The sequence below is a fragment of the Nyctibius grandis genome, chromosome 6 (assembly GCF_013368605.1).
Source record: "Nyctibius grandis isolate bNycGra1 chromosome 6, bNycGra1.pri, whole genome shotgun sequence".
Taxonomy (NCBI): domain Eukaryota; kingdom Metazoa; phylum Chordata; class Aves; order Nyctibiiformes; family Nyctibiidae; genus Nyctibius; species Nyctibius grandis.
Window position 1 is genome coordinate 48,212,611 of NC_090663.1, and position 21,047 is coordinate 48,233,657.

At 35.7% G+C, this 21,047-nt stretch overlaps 1 protein-coding gene across 3 annotated transcripts in view; it reads left to right on the forward strand.

Annotated features, from left to right (window-relative positions):
- Nucleotides 1-21,047, forward strand: part of FSTL5 (follistatin like 5) — a 322,017-nt gene that overhangs the window by 143,138 nt on the left and 157,832 nt on the right. For all 3 annotated transcript variants that reach the window (XM_068403643.1, XM_068403644.1, XM_068403645.1), the window contains exon 4: nucleotides 17,359-17,555. In XM_068403643.1, coding sequence (XP_068259744.1) covers nucleotides 17,359-17,555 — 197 coding nt within the window. The remainder of the gene's footprint in view (nucleotides 1-17,358; nucleotides 17,556-21,047) is intronic.

The window sequence follows — 21,047 nt, forward strand, 5'->3', positions numbered from 1 at the left end:
GGGGCACCTACAGGATAACCAGGTGATCAGGCCCAGTCAGCATGTGTTTATGAAAGGCAAGTCCTGCTTGACTAACCTGATCTCCTTCTATGACAAGATAACCCACTTACTGGATGAGGGAAAGGCTGTGGATGTTGTGTACCTGGACTTTAGTAAAGCCTTTGACACCGTCTCCTGCAGCATTCTCCTGGAAAAACTGACTTCTCATGGCTTGGATGGGCGTACGCTTCTATGAGTAAAAAACTGCCTGGTTGTCAGGGCCCAAAGAGTTGTGGTGAATGGAGTTAAATCCAGCTGGCGGCCGGTCACAAGTGGTGTTCCCCAGGGCTCAGTACTGGGACCAGTTCTGTTTAAAATCTTTATCAGTGATCTGGATGAGGGTATCGAGTGCATCCTCAGTAAGTTTGCAGACAACACCAAGTTGGATGGGAGTGTTGATCTGCTTGAGGGTAGGAAGGCTCCGCAGAGGGATCTGGACAGGCTGAATCAATGGGCCGAAGCCGACTGTGTGAGGTTCAACAAGGCCAAGTGTCGGGTCCTGTACTTGGGGCACAACAACCCCATGCACCGCTACAGGCTTGGGGAAGAGTGGCTGGAAAGCTGCCTGGTGGAAAAGAACCTGGGGGTGTTGGTCGACAGCTGGCTGAATATGAGCTAGCAGTGTGCCCAGGTGGCCAAGAAGGCCAAGAGCATCCTGGCTTGTATCAGAAATAGTGTGGCCAGCAGGACTAGAGAAGTGATCATTTCCCTGTACTTGGCACTAGTGAGGCCGCACCTCGAATACTGTGTTCAGTTTTGGGCCCCTAACTACAAAAAGACATTGAGGTGCTGGAGAGAGTCCAAAGAAGGGCAAAGAATCTGGTGGAGGGTCTAGAGCACAAGTCTTATGAGGAGCAGCTGAGGGAACTGGGATTGTTTATCCTGGAGAAAAGGAGGCTGAGGGGAGACCTTATTGCTGTATACAAGCACCTGAAAGGAGGTTGTAGCGAGGCGGGGGTCAGTCTCTTCTCCCAGGTAACAAGTGATAGGACGAGAGAAAACAGCCTCGAGTTGTGCCAGGGGAGGTTTAGATTGGATATCAGGAAAAATTTCTTCACCAAAAGGGTTATCAAGCATTGGAACAGGCTGCCCAGGGAAGTGATGGAGTCACCATCCCTGGAGGTGTTTAAAAGACGTGTAGATGTGGTGCTTAGCGACATGGTTTAGTGGTGGACTTGGCAGTGCTAGGTTAACGGTTGGACTCGATAATCTTAAAGATCCTTTCCAGACAAAACTTTCTATGTTTCTATAGAATTTGTTTGTAGAGCTTCTTAAATGAATTTCTAGAGTTGATGGCTCTTTAATACAAAAATAAGAACTGAGGATAATTGTTGTTTATAACTATAACTACAATTATTTCTATGCAACTGCTAGTACTTTATTGTAGTGTTCGCACTGTATTCCTGTTTTTCTGAATCAATAAAAATACAGTAGCAGCTAAAATTGTTCTGCTATGAATGTAGTTATCTTAAGCAGTCTTATCCAGTAATTCTTTTCTCATTCTTAACTGGATAATAGACACTTTTCAAGATATTAAATGCTTTGAACAAATACTTATCTGATATATTATTTACGAATGAACTTAGCTTTGATTTATTATTTTTAGTGCACTTAAGTATGCGTATTTGTATACACACTCATATTTGCATATGTAATTGTATACAATTATATTTCTGACATAATTTTCCAACATCAGTAACAGCAATATCACATAGCAGGGGGAGACTTTTTAATGGCAGTTATTGTTTAATGTATTTAATCTTATTTTTGAACGTGTCTGACATTTGTTTTTGTTGTTTGGCAGTCTGAAAATTCAAACAAACATGTTTTCACAATAAATTTGTGCTTGGAGCTTCTGTGTTGTCCAGGCCTCTCATCTCGCATTACTTTCCTGCTGTTGTAGTTCTGTTAACCGCCACAGCTGCTACTGTTCTTTGTTACCACAGCTAACTGGAATATTACATTTGAAACTAGAACTGATTTTATTTTAAAATAATATATGGTATCTGATGATAAAGAAAGATACTTTGAAAATTAGTTTTTCCAGTATGTTAAGGAAGCAGTTGAATATAATGATTGTTTCCATAGTTTTGAGGAAAAATGGCCCCCTGTTTTTCCTAATTTATTATTTTAGAGATTTATCAGGTATATTAAATGGTATTATTAAACATTTATGCTTTTTTTGTCTTAACAAATATGTAGAATTTTCTTTCACAGTTAAGGAACTCTTCAATTTGGAGATGTTAATATAATTCAGTCACTAAAAGCTTCTCTGCTCTTGCTGTACATTGTCTTGGCGTTTGCACTCTGACCACGTAAAACTTCTCGGAGGGAGAACATGGCTCCTTCTCCATAGACCAGCTGAGCCTGTATGGCTTCAGAACTGTGCAGAAACTTCACAAAATATATGGCGGGGCAGAATCTTTCAGTATGGTTTGAGTTTAGAATTCCCCTAAAAAGGAATACCCCAAAAGGCAGCCTATAATGTTGTCTTTTTCTCATTCAGTATTTGTTTTTAGAGACTGGAAGCCTATTTACTTTAAAATGAAAGCTTTGAAAGGAGGAGTTCCATCTCAGGCCTTCAGCTGACTCTGGATCCTGTCACTGTGTCAAATTCTCAAAACTCTCAAAGCCTGCTAAAAGGTAGTGAAGCTGCTTTGTACCAGCAAAAATCTGAAAATTGAGATTTAAGTAGTGACTGATGTATAGATAAGAATAGAAATGGCAGACATGAGTATAGCTCTTCTATAAATGGACAAGAATTGTATCCATTTTGCAGGTTTGATATTCGGACATCTTACACCACCTCCCTTCATTTATCTGTGAAGAGGAGGTACATTGAATTAAAACTGTTAGCTTTGCCACAGTTACAGTCTGTTGTGAGAGGGTAGATGGACCCAAAGTTGCTGCATGGCCCATGTTAGTAAACAGGTCGAAAGCCCTTGTTTTAAAGTGTTAAATGTTATCCTGTGCTCAGTGTCATGTTTACAAGGATAAACCAAACCACCTATTTCAGATTCTTTATGTAAAATATGGTAACTATAAATATATCTGTTCAGGAAGTAATATATAAGTGTTGGGCATTACAAAGACAAGCTTCCATCATCTCTTAGCACTGTGCTTAGTGATCCCTAAAATGATTCTAAGAAAAACCATTAACTAGGCAATACAAACATAAGTAAATTTTAACATTATCAAAGAAATATTTTTTTTTAGTTTAGGAGAGTAATAAAAAATCATGAAAGCTTTCCAATTTTTATTGACCTGAAATAGTACAGAGCTAGAATATGTTTTTAACATTTAAGAATTGTGAAAAGTGTTGTTATACGGTATTTTCATCCACAAATGGTCTTTCAAGTCAGCTATTGTCATTTAGTAAGAGTATAGCTTGATTTTTTTGAATACCTATTTTTATCGTAAAAAATTAGGATAAGCAAAGTCAAAGAGACTTTTCCTGTTTAAAAAAAAACCCCACACCACACAAAAAGTACTGTTCCAGCAAAGAAATATGATTGCAGAATCATTGTAACTATTCAAACTGCAATTTCATTCAATGCTTACTTTGAAAGTCAGCTCTATTTGGTGTATACACTGACAGTTGTCAGAATCCATCAGCAAAACTGAGTTAATACTGAAAGAACATATTTAAATGTGTTCTCTTTGGTTCAGATGCAAATGATGGACTGCATATAACTTTCTTTTGGCATCTTAATAGTAATGATTGATGCACATATGTTCCTCCTTATATAGACATCTTGGTATGTCTGACACTTGCCTTGAATTATGGTTAGGACACAGTCATCGTTGGAGTTGGAAGGCAGCTGCATTAAATTAGTAACAAAACACTATCCAACAGTCACAGAGAGAAAGCGAAAAGATTATAATAAATTGAAATTAGAATTAGGACAAATAAAAAAAAAATCAATCCCCTTCATTCTGCTTTAATCAAGCAAAGTGATGACATGAAAGGCAGTGAAAATCTTAAAATGGTAGGGAATTTTGTTGGATTCTGTTCCCTTCAGATTGCTTTGGTTTGCCTATCTCCTGAATAAAGATAATTTTCTTACCAATGGAGTATGCAGAATTGGTTGTTTTTTTTTTTAACACATATATATTCAAATTTGTGATGGAGGTGTTTCTCATCAGAATCTTTATCACAGTTGTCAGCAGTGGTGGTTGCCCTGTGTCTAAGGCATGTGGCTAGTGCTGCTTATAGAATTCCTACAGCTGAAGTTGTCATAAGGTCATTTGTTTAGGTGACAATTTGAAATTTCATTGAATATAAAATTTCAGTTCTGTGATGTACCTGTAAAGAAAAGAACTGAAGTTCAGTAATATCTGAAGAGGCAGAAGATAGATTGTTTACTTGCAGAAAAGGTAAGGTAGATTTCTAATTATTAGATAATTTTCTTATGCTTGCTTTTGAATGGATTTTTTTTAATTTGAATTCATATTAATTTAAATGTTTTCCTCTAGTTTTTCAAAAACTCTGAGAAAGAAAATACTTTCTGTATCTTCAAAACTTGTCTTAAAATAAGATCATATATAAATCACTTCAGTAAGTAAAATGAAGCATACCAAGACCAAATTCAACCAGGTTGCCTTCTTTAATATCTTCTCTCTAAATTTCGCCTGAGACTCATCTACTGTATGAACTACTACTATGAAATAAACCGTAGTAACTTTGTTTGCAGAGTGTAGACATACCTTATTGAAAAGTGTTTTTTGATGTAATTTGAGCTGTTAAGCACTATCACATACTTTGAACACAAAATACAATTGTATAAAAAGTGTCTTGACTCGTCAGGAGAGTTGAGTGTGGTAGAACTTTCGAGTGCTCTTATTGTGCCATAGGAACTCAGGTATTCAGAGGCCATTACTTAGACAAAAGAGTAAAGTGAAGGCGAATTCCAGGCTTCCAATACGCTCTGGAAGTTCTTAGAACAATTGTTTCTTAGGTTAGGAAAACAAACTGGGAGTAATGTATTTCTAATCCAAGTGGCATTACCTCAGAAAAAAATGATACCAAACCTAAGAAAACCTTACTGATTCTGAGAAGTGAGATGATGGGTGGAGAAATGTGAAAATTCTGTAATTCTTATGAAAATTTGTATCATACAATTTCTGGCAAAAAATAAAGCCACTGAGTTAGCATTACATGACACCAAATTTCAGCAATTTTCTGTCCTAACTGTGCCTTTATATATCTTATTTTAAGCTTGTTACAAACATTTTTCCAAAAATCTATTTGTATGTAATTCTTGCTAGACTTTTAAATTGTGATGTGGATACAGTCTAGGTTAGAAAGGTCAGAAATATAGTGTGAAACAAAGCTGGGAATTTAAAGTTTGGGCTTTAGCCTTCCTCTATATACAATTATAAAATGCTGAAGTTTCAGTTAAATTTCAACTTTACTTGTTCTGGGTTTTGTGGTTTTTTTTGTTGGTTGTTGTTGTGTTGGTGTTTTGTTGGGGTTTTTTTTTTTGTTTGTTTGTTTGTTTTTAAAAAACAAACCCATTGTTTTTAAAGTAAGCCTTGTCTAGTTATACCATTTCTTCCCTAAACATTAATGGAAAAGATGGCTTTAACTTCTTGTTTAAATTTGGGCAAATTCAATTTGAATATATAGTCCTCACACTGAGAGAGATCAGTGTCATAAGTTAGTGATAATCAGTAGACATTTCTTTTTGAAGTATCTAGAAACACAGAATCATTGTGAAACCAAATAGAAATGAAACTACTTTTAAAATATGTAAGTCTATGTGAATAAGGGCATTTTCTGGTGAAGATTAAGTGCTGAACAAAACACTTGAACTAAAGCAAAGCTTCAGTTGTAAGAAAACAAAGGTATGAATTTCATTGCAATTGGTGAAAAGCTGCAGAGTCTAATTTTTTTTTTTATGTCTTTCTGCATCAAACCACAGATGAGGAATAAAGATACAAGGCCTTACATAAAGAGACAGTAATATCTTTGAAACAACTACTAGGTCAGCAGGCTTTTTGTAGTTGTATAGAGAAATCTCTAGAACATTTATTTCTTTATAGTGAAGCTAGAATAAAATTATTGATCTGCTCTCGCTAGGTAGCCATCTCTGTCACTGTCTGTGAAAGGAAACAATGATCCAAATTCTGTTAAGGGATGACTGGTCAAAATGCATTTCTGTGTAATCCCACAATTTTGCAAGGTACACACTGCATCTCTAAAAGTAAGTGAAAGTGAGCTTATGTAGGCCTAGCTTTCCTCTTGCATTGATTTACACAACTCTAAATTCAAGGATTAGTATGAGCAAAAATTCAGATACAAGTGTGTGTGATGCCAAGTTATTATTAAAAGAATATGAAGTTTTTAATATAAACCTCTACAGTGAGTATTACCAATGTATGATTGTCACAGTGCTTTACCTTCACCTCATCCATCATGTAATAATATTGCAAGACCTGTGATAAGATATGTCATTATAAAATGCTGACAGCCATGTTTACAATATTTACGCCCTTCATGCATAACTAAGGGAGATACTGATATCTATCTTCACAGTACAATGCTGTCTTTTCCTACCTCACCTTTCTTTCTGGAACAGTGAATTAGTTAAGCATGTAGAAATTTAAAGTATAGTAGATGACCTGGTAACATTAAAATAAGTGGGGCTGCACACAGGTCTCAGCAAGGTTTCTGATTTCATTAAAATCTTTTTGACATCTTCCCAACCATAACTGATCAGATTTCAAAATTTGTTTAAAACTCAAAACACAATTTCAAGCCTACACTAAATACAGTAGAGAAACACTTAACCTGGTAGTGATACATGAAGTTGTTAAGACTTAGAAGCCTGATCACATACTTACGCTGGTGCCAGACCAGTATGGTTAGGTTACATTCTGGTGTAGATTCAAAGGCAAATTGCATGCTCCTTTACTGGAGTTTCAGTTTATAAATCTTGTTTTCCTCCACCTGTTGCCAAACCAGCATATTCCCTTGTGTCTCTGTGGGAAGGATGGAGAAAGCAGAGAAAAAGTACAGAATTATGATGCTCAACCCGGGAAGCACTATTTATGTCTCTTCCTCAGACCAGCTAAAATCAAGTTTCATCACGTACACTTACTGACCTTGGTCCACGTTAGCTTAGATTTCTCTGAATTGCTTTAGCTTATACTGTAATCGTGCCTCAAAGATGAATAGCCCTGTAGAATGTGATTTCTTTTTTTTTTTTTCCTCTTGGTTTAAAAAAAAAAAAAATAAACCCACACAAAACCCTTTGTCTTGACCTGACAGTGCAGAAGGTCTCAGGACCTGCCTGGTCTTGCCTTGACCTGAGCTGATTTTACCAGTTTCGAAAATTGCCTAGTGGTCAAAAGGCTATTGCCTACCCTGTTTACCTTAAGCTCTCTCAAAACCATATATGGATGATTTATACTTAACAAATAATAGCCTTTTATTTCAACTGATGTTGGAAGAAGATTTGTCCATTTTCATACTTAAACTTGTTATTGAAAAGAAGAGGGTTCTGATAGTGAAACTTATAAAACTGATCCAAGCAGATGCCGAGACTGAGGAGGAAGACCCTCTCACCATACCTTCATATTCCTCCTGGTGGTGATCTCAGGATGCTCTTGACTGCTTATGCCCTTTCCCCCTACTCTTCCTGAGGAAGAGTGAAACCTTAATACCCAGAGAAAAACTGCAAGGGTAAGCATAAGATAGATATATCAAGAAGATACTAGGAAGGTTTTTAAAGTAATTTTATCTGTGTTGTTGAGGCTTTTCTGAATTAATTAAATAAATTGGGCTAATAGACTGCTTAAAATATTAATTAGAATAACAATAAGTGTTTGGTCCATAGATATGTGCCCACACACAAAAGAATTAATTCTCTTTTTCCTATAGCAAAAGGCTGAATGTAGCAACTTCTGTAATTAGCACCAAAAGCCAACTGTGCTACAGGTGAGACAAAGGAAGTAGTGGAAATGTGCAACGAAGGGGAAGAAATAGAAAAGGAGCAACAGAACTGTCCTTTTTAAGTGTAGTGCTGTTTTAGAGAGGCTTAACCCAGTCGTGAGACCTCCCCTTTATAAACCTGTAAGTGCTCTGCATCTCTGGGAATCCCTTGGGAAAAGGAAGACCGTGACTTACTATAAGTCATGTTTTATCTCTTTCAGTAATGTTTTTGTTTTGTTTTGTTTTGTTTTTTTTAAATAAGAGAGCCCTCTGACACATGCTTCCCGAGAAGCAAAAGCAGAACTCTACATAGATTTATGGCTAAGCTTACCTCCCCTAAGTATTTCCCTGCTGGATTTGGAATACTTTTTAATATATATATATATTTTTAAATATAAGCTATAGCGTTTCATAGATTTCATAGTATCACTCTAAATATTGCAAGTCAAAAATTGTCTAAGCCCTGTGGGAGAAAGACTAACAGCAATGGTTGGGTTAACTCCACTAGAGGGGAAAATAAGATGTTGCATTAAACGCCTGTCTCAACTTTCATTTTTAGCAATGCCTTCCTTTGGGGCACACTGCTTTTCTCTTTTTCTCTCTCAGTTTTTCTTTTGATAAGGTAGGAAGGACAAGGAAGTCCATGTTATCTTCTTGTTAATGTTGCATATTGTTTTTTTTACTTTATGAAATTGAAGGGTTTTTTTAAATGTATGGGACAAATAGAAAAACTGATCTGAAAGCTTGAGCTGGACGCAAGAAAACAAAGTCAGGGAATAGGTAATCTTTTCAGTACGTGTTGGGAAAAGAATAACATATCTGATATAACGTGATACGTTTGGAAAATTGGGCACTATTGTTAAATGTGCCCATTTTCATCTCTTCTTTTTTATGGTAGAATACCCTGAGGTAAGTATCTGAGACATCAAGAAATTTTGAGAAGTCATATCACTGGTTGAAATTGGTGTGGATTTATCAGTTGTTTGAAGACAGGTCAATCCTGTAGAAGAGTTTTGCTTTTGCTAGTTACATACTAACTCTGCTTATGGTGTTTGTGATGCTAACATGCAGTCCAAACAACCTGTACATTCAGTGTTTTCTCAGCTGTGGAAAATGATGTTTTGATTGTTACTGTCAGTGTGCTTTAGCCTTCAAATGCCATCTTGAAGCTGAAAGTTTATATGACCTATTTTCTTCTGTCAAGAGATCTGTGATATGTTACCACTCTGTATTAACAAGTAGAAATCCCCCTCCCTACCACTACCCCAAAAGCTGATTTTGGTGCTTTTCTTCATTTCCTAGTTAGTTTTTGGATTGGTCTTTCTCATACCATGTAATATTTGTTCTAAATAGTCCTGAAAAAAAAAATTGAATTAGTATAGCCTATTTTTCTGTTTTCCTAATGCAAATTTGATTCAGCTTTTAATGGTATTTAACATAAGTGGTATATCTTGAAGGAAAATCTGAATAATTTATCTGAACTATTCATTGTTTCAAGTACTGAAAAGCAGTTTATATATCTCTCCAGATAAGACCAGACAACAGACTTGTGCAGATATGTGTAATTAAGTCAAATGATTACTTCTGTCTTATGATTTATAATTTTGAAATATCAGAATGGTTAAGAGCATTTTGACCAGTAATATTTGAAAAAAAGGACAGCATTATTCCTCATTTGCAAAGTGGAACTAAGGCTTTGAAAAGCTAGCTTCAGTTCTGTTTTATATACCTCCTATAGTAATCACTTCAAAGTATTTGTCTAGTACAACAGATATAACTTTAAAATTTCTTATTTGTGTGCCTGTCTGTGGATAATAGGGTATTTAGGTATATGAGAGGTGTTTTTATACATATATTGCACATAAATAGACAACACTGTGTTGAAAGTTCTTAACAATTCTTGTAGCTACTTAGACCTACTTACACAGTATAACTGAAGAATCAAAGTCCTTCACACTCAAATGTCTAACTTTGACAGTAATGCTGAATTTAGATTTAGATTATTATATGTCATTAGAAAGTATGGATGCTACAAAAGAAAACATGAAGCAGCCCATGTGCTGATTGAGTGCTAAATTAGATTAAAAAAAACCCCAAAAACGGAACCTAGAGAGATCCAAAATGACATTTTTTTTTTTTTAAGGCACTATGAATATCTAAAGCTGAGCAGCTGCAGGGCCAAGATTTGCAGCCCTAAACTCATATTTTTTAAAAATGGTAGAATATTCTCACCTTTTATTTAAAACATAGCTGCAACAGGGAAAAGTTTTGATGTTAATCTCTGTTTATCCAGGAATTTTTATTGAAAAATCCTAGTTTTAAGTGTAAAGCCCTCCTCCCTGCCCCCCTCAGCCTCTGGACCATAGATCAAAAGTTGGGTCTATGTACAAATGAGATTGCTTCTATTCAAGTGCTATTCCAGAGCTTCAGTTAGGAGAGTGGAGAATAAGGGTCAAAACTGTTGAGCTCTAGATTTGGAAAAGAAGAGTCTGCTATTGGAAAATAAGATATTGTGAAATAATATCTGAACCTGAAATTTCTCTGAGATAAATCTAAGCAATTTTGGTGGTTTAAAATATTCCTTTATCTGTTAGGGCTACAAGTAAGATTACAACTTTCGTGCTTCACCTGTAGAGACTGGATCTTGAAAAACAGTTGAATCGATGAAGACCTTCAAGTTGTCTCTTGTGTTATGTTTGAAACTGAAATTGAATCAGACCATCTCTGTTGTGACTTCTTCATCCTGTGCACAGATGTGTATGTGTGCACATGAATGTGTATATGCATATCTGTATTAGTTTATATATGTATGTGTGTGTATCTGTGTATGTTATTTTGGATTAATTTCTCATTTTTGCTCCATGGAATATAATTTGTAATTTCACAGTGAATTCTTTTGGCTAATTAGATTATTCTGAATATGTTCAAGATTCTTGTAGAACAGTAGCAGTAGGCTTGCTGCTTATCAGGTCTATTCCATTTCCAAAAATCTGATTTATATCAGTTTTGGAATACTTAAAACTGTTCATATGTGGTATGGTCCACTGAAAATTAGTTCCCACTTCTGGGAGATCCAAAGTAATTTTAATTTTGAAGGAAAAATGGCTTTGGGGAAAGCATTTGTGCTATATAGATACAACTCAGCTCAAAATCATAAAATATCTAAGAATCCAATTGTATCCAGCAGCTGATGACTTTTGTGGAGATAGACACTCTATGAATATTAATGATTCGATAGCTGTCTGACATGAGTTATTCCTGCTATGTAGATGGAGATGCTAAGGCAAGGAAAGGCTAAAATGCCTGTATTACCCATGAAAGTGGTGAAAGAACTGAGAACAGAAATCAGATGGTTTGTCTTTACTGCATTTTTTAAATTATATGTTCTTTCTTTCCTTCTCTATGTATATTAGTATTTTTCCAAAAACTGTATAATACAAAAATCTGATATCTGAATTTGGATTTAGGGAGTGACTCTAAACTATTACCTTAGCTGGTTCTTTAATATTTTTCTACAGGTGTTAAGAATAACGAGTATATTTGTTTGCCAAGTTTCCATGAATAACTAGTTAGTTTTGATATATATCTTTCCCTTGCAAATTAAGTAAGACTTAAATTGTCAAATACAACTTTTTTCTATATTATGGGTAAATATAGACTATTCAATACTCTCTAGGAGGACAATAGCACTCAAAATCTAACTTTCAGCCGTTTCCTAGATGATGGAGATACAGCTGCAAAACTGTTGTACTGAAGGGAATGTAACAGCCAAGTGTTTCCAATTTTCTGTTATTTTTGAGTTTGAATTTAGTAAACCCTAGGTCTATCAGTACTTCAGAAATTAGAAGATATGGGACTGGAGAATTGCACTTGATTCCAGTGTGTTTGTTTTGTCACTTTTAGGTTTCTGCACACCATCTAGGATTGCACGGATGATGTCAGAAAACTTGTAAAATAAATCGTAGTGGTGGTTTTTGGTTTGGGGTTTTTTGACAAAATCTGCTATGTAGTAGAATTGGTCCTTTCCTTGAATGAAACAAACAAAAAAGAACAGGAAAACACAAAATTTGCTGTAACTGCTTTCTAGTAATTTTTTAGAAATTAACTATTTATTTGTGTAGGAAGCCTAGTTCACAAATGGAAAAAAAATACTAGAAAACTTAATTAGGTTAGTAAATTATGCACAATGTGTAGGTTACTCTTTTGTGTATGTAGATAATTATATAAAATTTAGAAGATCTTTTCGGAAGTAATGTAATTGCAGTAGATTCCCAGTAGTTTGTCTTTCTCAATTACATTAAGCATAAATTACTTTTCCTCACTATAACGGTTGTCGTACTTAATCCCCTTTTACCATTTGTGTGTCATTGAGACAACTATTTCATAAGTAATGCTTACTAAATTAGAACATGAATAAAGCAATTCTAAGTTTTTCTCTGTGCTGCTACTGCAGCCTCGGGGAGGTCTCCTGTAAACAGAGCCTCGTTTTTGTAATTTAAACATCTGCTTCACATTTCCTCGAACATTACAGTAAAAGACAGTCATGACAATGAGATAAGAGGGTCATTTGTTAATGAAACTGTGTATTGTGTTGACTAGTAGTGTCTCATTGTTTCCTTATGATCCCCTTATCTGTCAGTTGCATCCATCGATCATGTTTGTCCTTATGTTTAAGTCTATGGAGTCTTTGGTGTAAAGACCACTTTGAATTATGTACAAAATGAAAATGTTTTAATGTAGTATAGCTACATAAACCTTTTACCACAGCTGTAATTAGCTTAGATCATAAACTGAATGTTCATCTGTCACCAGCCTGAAGTCTGTTGTTAGAATGCATAGTAAGATTTAAAAGGTGGGTATTAGATCAAAATACAATAATTCTATTACAACAGATTACTTTGCTGAACATAATGAAGACTAAAGCAGTAATAGGAAAAAAATGGATGTAGGCTTTGGGGTAGAATTGCTATACAGTGTTCAAGCTCCTTTTGAAGAGTGTAAGTTACCTGCACTTACGTAAGTATATAATACATATACTTACATAAGCAGACAATACTTCTCTCTCTGTTCCCTCTTTTTATTTGCTGCAATTTAAAAAAAAATTAAAAATCACTTTCTACTCGCCAATTTCTTAAACAACTTAACTACTGTTTGCAAGTGACAGCTACTTTTACTTATATGCTTACTTTTATTTATAATAGCTAAGCATATCACCTAGGTTTTATCGCAAACATTGGAGTTTTATATTCTTAATCAGTATGATAAGGCAGGGGAACAGGAGAGGTAACCAACCATTCATCATGTGCAGCACGTGCTGATGTCTGCCCAGACCCCTGAACATCTGTGCTTCTCCCAAGATTTATCAAATGGATACATTACACTGTGTCTGAAGGACAAATAATTCAGGTTACATTTATATTACTTATGATCCATCATGAGCAATCACCAAAAAAATCCCGAACTCCAGGGCAACAAAAACCAAAGCATTTATTTCTACTGTTGTGGGGTTTTTTGTAAGGTAGTTTTAAGATACTGTAGAGTACCGCCAGTGTGCTTAAATGCCTGAGTATTGTTCTCTTCCCCTTATATGCAAACCATATGCTCATGTGTAATGACCTTGACATCCTTTTCAGATGAAGGGGTAGGGGAATACTGCTTCCCTGGCACAGTGTGGTTGCAGGGAGTATGAAGCTACTGTTGATAAAGCTGTCTTTTATATAGGTCAGACTAACCTATTTAGATAAGTGAGAAAGAAAATAGCATCTGTTTTAAACCATAAATGATGGCCAACAGATTTTTCCGAAAGGTGTTAGCAGTATTTTCATCATGAAGACTAGCTTTCAAATAAGTTAGTGAAGCACTAAAAGAATCAGTCTGGGCTCTAGCAAACATAAAAAACGACACACTAGAAGCCAATGGACTATCATGGCTGGGACTGTAATTCAGTCAGGTTGATCTGTAGAGTGAGCAGGTACACACAGAGAGCAAACTACAGCTATTATCATACAGACATGGTCCAAACAACCCCATAAAGAGGATAAGCTTTAACACCATTGTTGAGTATAAAATAATAATCTGCTGAAGATGGGTTGTAGAGACATGAAATTGTTTTGTCAACTGTATTCACTTTATTCGCAGCTGGTTTTCAGCAGATTGCCATCACGATTCATGTTTCAGTATCTATAAAAAAGCTACTTTTTAGGTAATTAAATAACACCATCTTTCCTTAATTCTATTTTCATTAGTATTAAAGAGACATTAATATTTTCTGTTAGTAATTAATACAACATATTGATAAGTTTGAGCTACTTTTCCCGTTAAAAATATTTCCAAAGGACATCACAGGAACAGGAAAAATAAAGATGAAAGGTATCTTAGTGTAGAACACTTATAACAGATTTTAGCAACATGTTCTTGGGAAATTATATTCTTTTGTTGATGAGGTAATATAAACCATATATACACTAATGCAATGTAATTTAAGATATTTTGTTGGCGCTGATGTTGTGGTAGCTTTACTAGGTGGAAAGTGTGACTAGAAGTTTAACAGCCTTCTATTCTTAATTTATGAGTGAAGTTTTTCAACCAGTAGTAGTCAAACTTGTGGCAGTAGCAATCTCTCAGATAACCTTATATTAGACAGCATTTATGTTGTATATTGAAAAGAATGGTACAAGTGCTTCTCCCTTCTGGAAAATGTAAAAATAGTTTATAAATACGTAATATATAAGCACTCTTATATGACTGTTATGCTAGTTTCAGAAGTTTGTGCTATGCAATGGGAAGTTTACAAAAAAGTGTTGCTGTAGAAAATATACTGTCTATATTCTTTCTTTTCTCCTTGAATAGGTATTGTGAGAGAATACATTAGTTCATCATTCCTTAAGCTTTAGATCTAAAGTGAATGTCTAAAGTGCATTAAAATGTCTTTATTGGACTATGATTGAACGTCTTTTAAAACTTGTTTCCATAAACTCTGTTTTGAGTTAAAAACAGGAAAAAACCCTAACTATTACAATGCTTTTCATGATCATGTGATACATACATTTTATTTTATTTCCTCTAAATTTACACTACTTTGTATAATCTCTCATGCGGAAATCTTTATGCAACCCATGCAAAAGTTATCCATATTTAATAAATAAATAATCTTTACTATTCTAATTAACATTAGCATCATTATTGTTTTTGTAGAGGTGAGAACCTATATTCAATTCTTGATCAATCATTAAAGTGAAAAACATTGTCCTGTGCCTCAAGAAAAAAAAAATTGCCAGTGTGACTTTTTTGTTCATTTTCCATTTCTTTTTCTAACTCAGACATGTAGCGACTCTTCAAAGATACTGTGACAAATCTAGGATTTAACAGATATTATTAAGAATTAAACTGCTTTACTTATGTTGCATATCTCTAAGGTAGAAATATCTCTTTGCAGTTTCAGAATTGCAGAATGAGAACTGTTTGATCAAAAATAATTTACAGGGGATAAAATCTGGATGTGTTAACTAGGTCTGAGCAGTACAGTGTCTAAGAAATAGGATTTGTCTTCCCCCCGCCACCGCCAGGAGTATGGGTAAAATGGTGTTAGACTGCAGCTGCACCAGAGTAAAACCAAACTGTCTCTCTCTGAGAATACCACAGCCAGAAAGTTATCTAGGGGAGACAAAGATACTTGTTTTCCTGGCCCAGTCTTTTGGAGTTCACCCAAATGAATCAGAATATGTTAAAGTTAAGTGCTCTCTTCCCTCCCTACCACCTGGAGCCTTCATCCATTCAGATGGAAAGGTTTGCTCACTGTAGCTCCAGAATGGCTAAGGAATGTGTTTCCCTGCTGAGTATTTCTGCATTAGACTTCTGAAAAGCAGTGACGTAGAACTCAACTCTTACAAATTGTGTGTCCTTAATCTCCATACGTCTAGCAAGTAAGGACAAATATGCAAATACTATGTGAGGTTAGGCTGTCAGTTAAATACAGCTTGGGTTTCTTTATTTCTGTTACTTCTGTTGGGATTTTCACATAGCTACATAACAGGCAGTGGCTTTTAGAAGAAAAAAAAAATGCTAGAGTGATTTTTGATTCCTAAAAACATTTTGTCTCCTTCCATGATTTAAATTCTATCATAGGAGTCCTTCTCTTCTAGATCTGAGTCTTGCTAGGATAGTGAGAAACATTTAGGAACTTTTTCTCTGTGTACTTTATGAAATGATGAGGGAGGTGTACATAGTGGTACAGTCATCATAATAATGCATACACCATTAAATACAACAAAATAATAAACTCCAGTCTCATACATGTAAATTAGACATTTCTTAAATGGGATTCACTTGCAAAACAAAACAACTACCTAAGCAGTTTCTGTGAGTTAAGTAATTGTTCCTCATTAATAGTTTTGTCTTCATCATAGGATCTAAAAAGAAGAATGGAATATAGCTTTCTTTGCTAGTCTTTGCTCTAGCCTTGAATTCACTACTTGGAGTTAACTTAAGTAGTAGCTAACTGTAAATATATGTTTGCACCAAATACGTGGTATTTTGCTGGTCCACATTTACATAGCTCATCATATCAAGAAACTTTTGAAATACTAAGGTTACCTTAATAAAAACAAAAACTTCTAAACTGTTTCTTTGTTAAATTTGAAATGTACAGCAGCTGATATAAGAGAATACCAGACATACACTATATCGTGCTTTTGTTTAGAATAAGTAGTGACTGTAATCACTGTATGTATGACATTTGCTGTAGCAATTTCCACTTTATAGATTAATCGATAATGAAAAGAATAAACTAGGTCGTGTCAAAGGTATCCTTTCTCTTCCTCTGGCAATCCACCGTTCTCTTGTTCAGATAGGTTTGGTATGTCCAGTAAATGAAAAGGTAGAGCTAGCTTCTGAGCACTCAAGTGTAATTTCTACTTTCTGAAGTCAAACATTATTATGAAATGTATTCTTTATAATGTATCATTTTCTATCATATTTGCAGGTTTTACTGAGTATATTACATTGCAGTGTTCACTTTATAAATGTTTATATGGAATGATTTACCAGAGGTAACATTTAAAAAAATCATCAGATGCACCTTTCCAGAATGATCTAAATGAAAAAAGTACAGGCTTGGAAACTGTTAAAACTTTCCTTAGTTTCCATACACAGAAAATTTTGTCTACAGAAAGTGCAATAATTTTTTGGCCTTATTCTGAGGACCAGACAAGTAAATGGTATGGACCAAACTACTACAGAACAAATTCCTCATAAAGCAACCCTGTTGCTACTATTATAAGAAGTTAATACTCTCTGCTTTTCCAATTTTTTTAAAAAATTTACTTTTAAACTCTTAATAAGAAATCAAATTCAAAATAATCGTGTGTTGTGTATTTTCTTTTCAGGGGATAAATGTATACCTACTGAATACGCCAAAGTGAAGAATATGTTACTGGATCTACAAAATCGGAGATACATTGCACAATCAAAAGATAAAACCGTTGATGAGAAAATGGCTTTAAAGAAACTTCTTGTAGATCAAATGTTTAATTATTTTGATTCAGACAACAATGGGCTTGTGGACACTAATGAATTGTCTCAGGTAAGATTTAGATTTTTGTTTCCATTCGCACAGTAGCTATTCGGTTATCTTTGTCAGGACTTACACACATGGAATATTATGACTTAGCATGCTTTCACTTTAGAAAATGTATGTGAGTCTCTAAGGTGGAAAACTTCATTCAAGAATTTTGGAAAACTGAGTTATTCAGAAATTCAGCAGTGATTATTCAGAAATTTGAATACAGTACTTTGAGATATAGCTTGGGGGTTAGAACACTATAGGTTGCTTTGACCATGAGTTGTTTTATTATCCACAGCGTGCTATCATGAAGTCCAACTGTATAGATGTATTTTAGAAGTTGAAAACAATTAAAATTATATTTTAAATCACTTCTGTAATACTAAGCAAGTATTCTTGCTTCATACAAGTTAGGGCTAGAGAAGTACAGAAGTAGTCTTGGGAAGAGAGTTCATGATAGTCTCTAAACAGCAAGCTTTAACTGATTACAAATCTAAACCAATAGTTGTTGCTCTGGTGGGCATGACAGCACTAGCTTTAATATGCCTAGAAGGGCTAACCCTATTAAAAATGTAGTTATAGCAAATGTAACTTGATTTACTAGCTAATGTAGAAGTCCATGTTTGAGAAACCTAATCATGGCTGAGCTATATTAATGAGTCTAATATTAGGCAGCCACTTAAAAATTCAAGAAAAGTGTGATTTGCTAGATGGCACTGTTGATTGTAATCCTATATTTTAAGTTGCATGGCAGTGCTAAGAAATATTTACAAGTGAATATATAATACCTAAGGTGTTAGGCTGGAGTTATCATTTCCATACAGTTAAATGTATGGAAATGTGAGGGTGACACTCCTTTACTATGAGGGTGACAGAGCACTGGAACAGGCTACCCAGGGAGGTTGTGGAGTCTCATTCTCTGGAGATATTCAAAACCCACCTGGATGCGACCCTGTGCAACGTGCTCTAGGTGAACCTGCTTTGGCAGGGGGTTGGACTAGATGATCTCCAGAGGTCCCTTCCAACCCTTAACCATTCTGTGATTCTGTGAAATGCTAAAGTTCTAGTGGCAATTTCCAGGACCAGAGACTGCATGCAAATATAGGTATAATTTCAAATAATAATAGATCACCCGTTAAAAAAAAAAATTAAAAGAACCTCTTTTTCTGTACTTTATAAGATTGCTGGTTTTAGACTCTTTCAGAACTTCAGCTTTCTAGAGAATTTGGTGCCTGTATATATTTACAAATAATACTTTTTATATGAATATACTATATGAATACATAACATACATAGGAGTCACAGGCATAGATGTGCAAATTACATTTAATGCTTATAGATACATATCACTAACACTTGAAAAAATGTGATAGTGATTAGTGTATTGGTTAGGAGCCTAAGGAAACTGAACTTTAAATCCTCCTTTATTTTACCACTTAAAAATAGCTTGACTTAGTTGCCGTAGCCCTTGAGTGACTACTGGAAAATAGTTAATACTTTCACCACTACAAATCCATTATCTAATTATCAGTGATTCATGCTTTCCTCGTTAGAGGAGAAGGACTAAAGTGCTAGGGCTGAAGGTCAGTATCAAAAATATTTTGCAGTATTTCCAGGTTTGTATAAAGAAACAATTATTCTCTATTCAGTTGATACGTGTACACTTTTCCCCTTTCCTTTGTTTCTTTGTGTCCAACATAGTTAAAAAAAAATATTCCATTATGGTGTTTTCAAACTTTCTATACATACTTTTCCCACATACTTTTTTCTATAAAAATGAAATTATAATGGCCACTGTAATGCTTTTTCACAAGTATGGAAACAGGTCAAACAGCCTTAAAACCCAAACATGATGCTTTATGTTTTTGTTAAAATTCATTGCAGGAACATCAAATTATTCAATCTAAAGAATAATGTAAAATAAATTCTTTGTTAGTGCTGTGTGCTTTGTTATTATATGTTTCGCAAGAGACACAGTGAACTAACCTATTCCCCTTAGAAATCGTTCTTTAGTCAGTTTGAAGACAGAAGAAAAAAAGATAAGCTATACGTGTTTCTCGTGAAGCCTTCTCAATAGCAGAAGCTTCACCTGAGAACCTTTGTGTCTCTTTCATGTGACAAAAGGAAACACTGAATTGCCTTTGCAAAACACAGAATAGTGTGTGGCTTTGCATTTAAGAACCCAGCTCCTGTATAATCTCAATATTTGTAAATCTTTACCTTCATCTGCTGGAGGCAGTTGCATATTTACTGAGAACATATTTAGCCTGCATGTTTACTGAGAACAAACCAAGTATGTGGCTCAGTTCTCTCTCAAGATTTAAAACAAGACAACAAATTAAAAGAACTCAGAACAATATCTTGGTTGTAGTGACCATGAGATGGTAGAGTTCAGGATCTCATGTGGCAGGAACAGAATAGCTAGCAGAATCACAACCCTGGACTTCAGGAGGGCCAACTTTGGCCTTTTCAAGCAATTGCTAGGGGAAATCCCATGGGACAGGGTACTAGAAGGTAAGGGGGCCCAAGATAGCTGGTTAGCATTCAAGGACTGCTTCTTCCGAGCTCAAGATCAGAGCATCCCAGCAGGTAGGAAGTCAAGGAAGGGTACCAGGAGACCTGCATGGTTAAACAGCGAACTGCTGGGCAAACTCAAGTGGAAGAAGAGGGTGTACAGATCATGGAAGGAGGGGCTGGCCACTTGGGAGGAATATAAGTCTGTTGTCAGAGGATGTGGGGAGGCAACTAGGAAAGCTAAGGCCTCCTTGGAATTAAACCTTGCAAGAGAGGTCAAGGACAACAGAAAGAGCTTCTTCAAATACATTGCAGGTAAAGCCAACACTAGAGGCAATGTAGGCCCACTGATGAATGAGGTGGGGGCCCTGGAGACAGAGGATAAAAAGAAGGCGGAGTTACTGAATGCCTTCTTTGCCTCTGTCTATACTGCTGGAGGTTGTCCTGAGGAGCCCCGGACCCCTGCGGCCTCAGAAGAAGTCAGGATAGAGGAGGAATCTGTCTTGGTAGATGAGGGCTGGGTCAGGGACGAATTAAACAATCTGGACGTCCATAAATCCATGGGCCCTGATGGGATGCACCCACGGGTGCTGAGGGAGCTGGCGGAAGTCATTGCTAGGCCACTCTCCATCATCTTTGCTAAGTCGTGGGCAACAGGAGAGGTGCCTGAGGACTGGAGGAAAGCGAATGTCACTCCAGTCTTCAAAAAGGGCAAGAAGGAGGACCCGGGTAACTATAGACCGGTCAGCCTCACCTCCATCCCCGGAAAGGTGATGGAACAACTTGTTCTTGATGCTGTCTCTAGGCACATCAAGGATAGGGGGATCATTAGGGGCACTCAACATGGCTTCACCAAAGGGAAGTCTTGCTCAACCAACTTGATAGCCTTTTATGAGGACGTAACCCAGTGGATAGATGATGGTAAAGCTGTGGATGTGGTCTATCTTGATTTCAGAAAAGTGTTTGACATGGTCTCCCACAGCATCCTCGCAGCTAAAC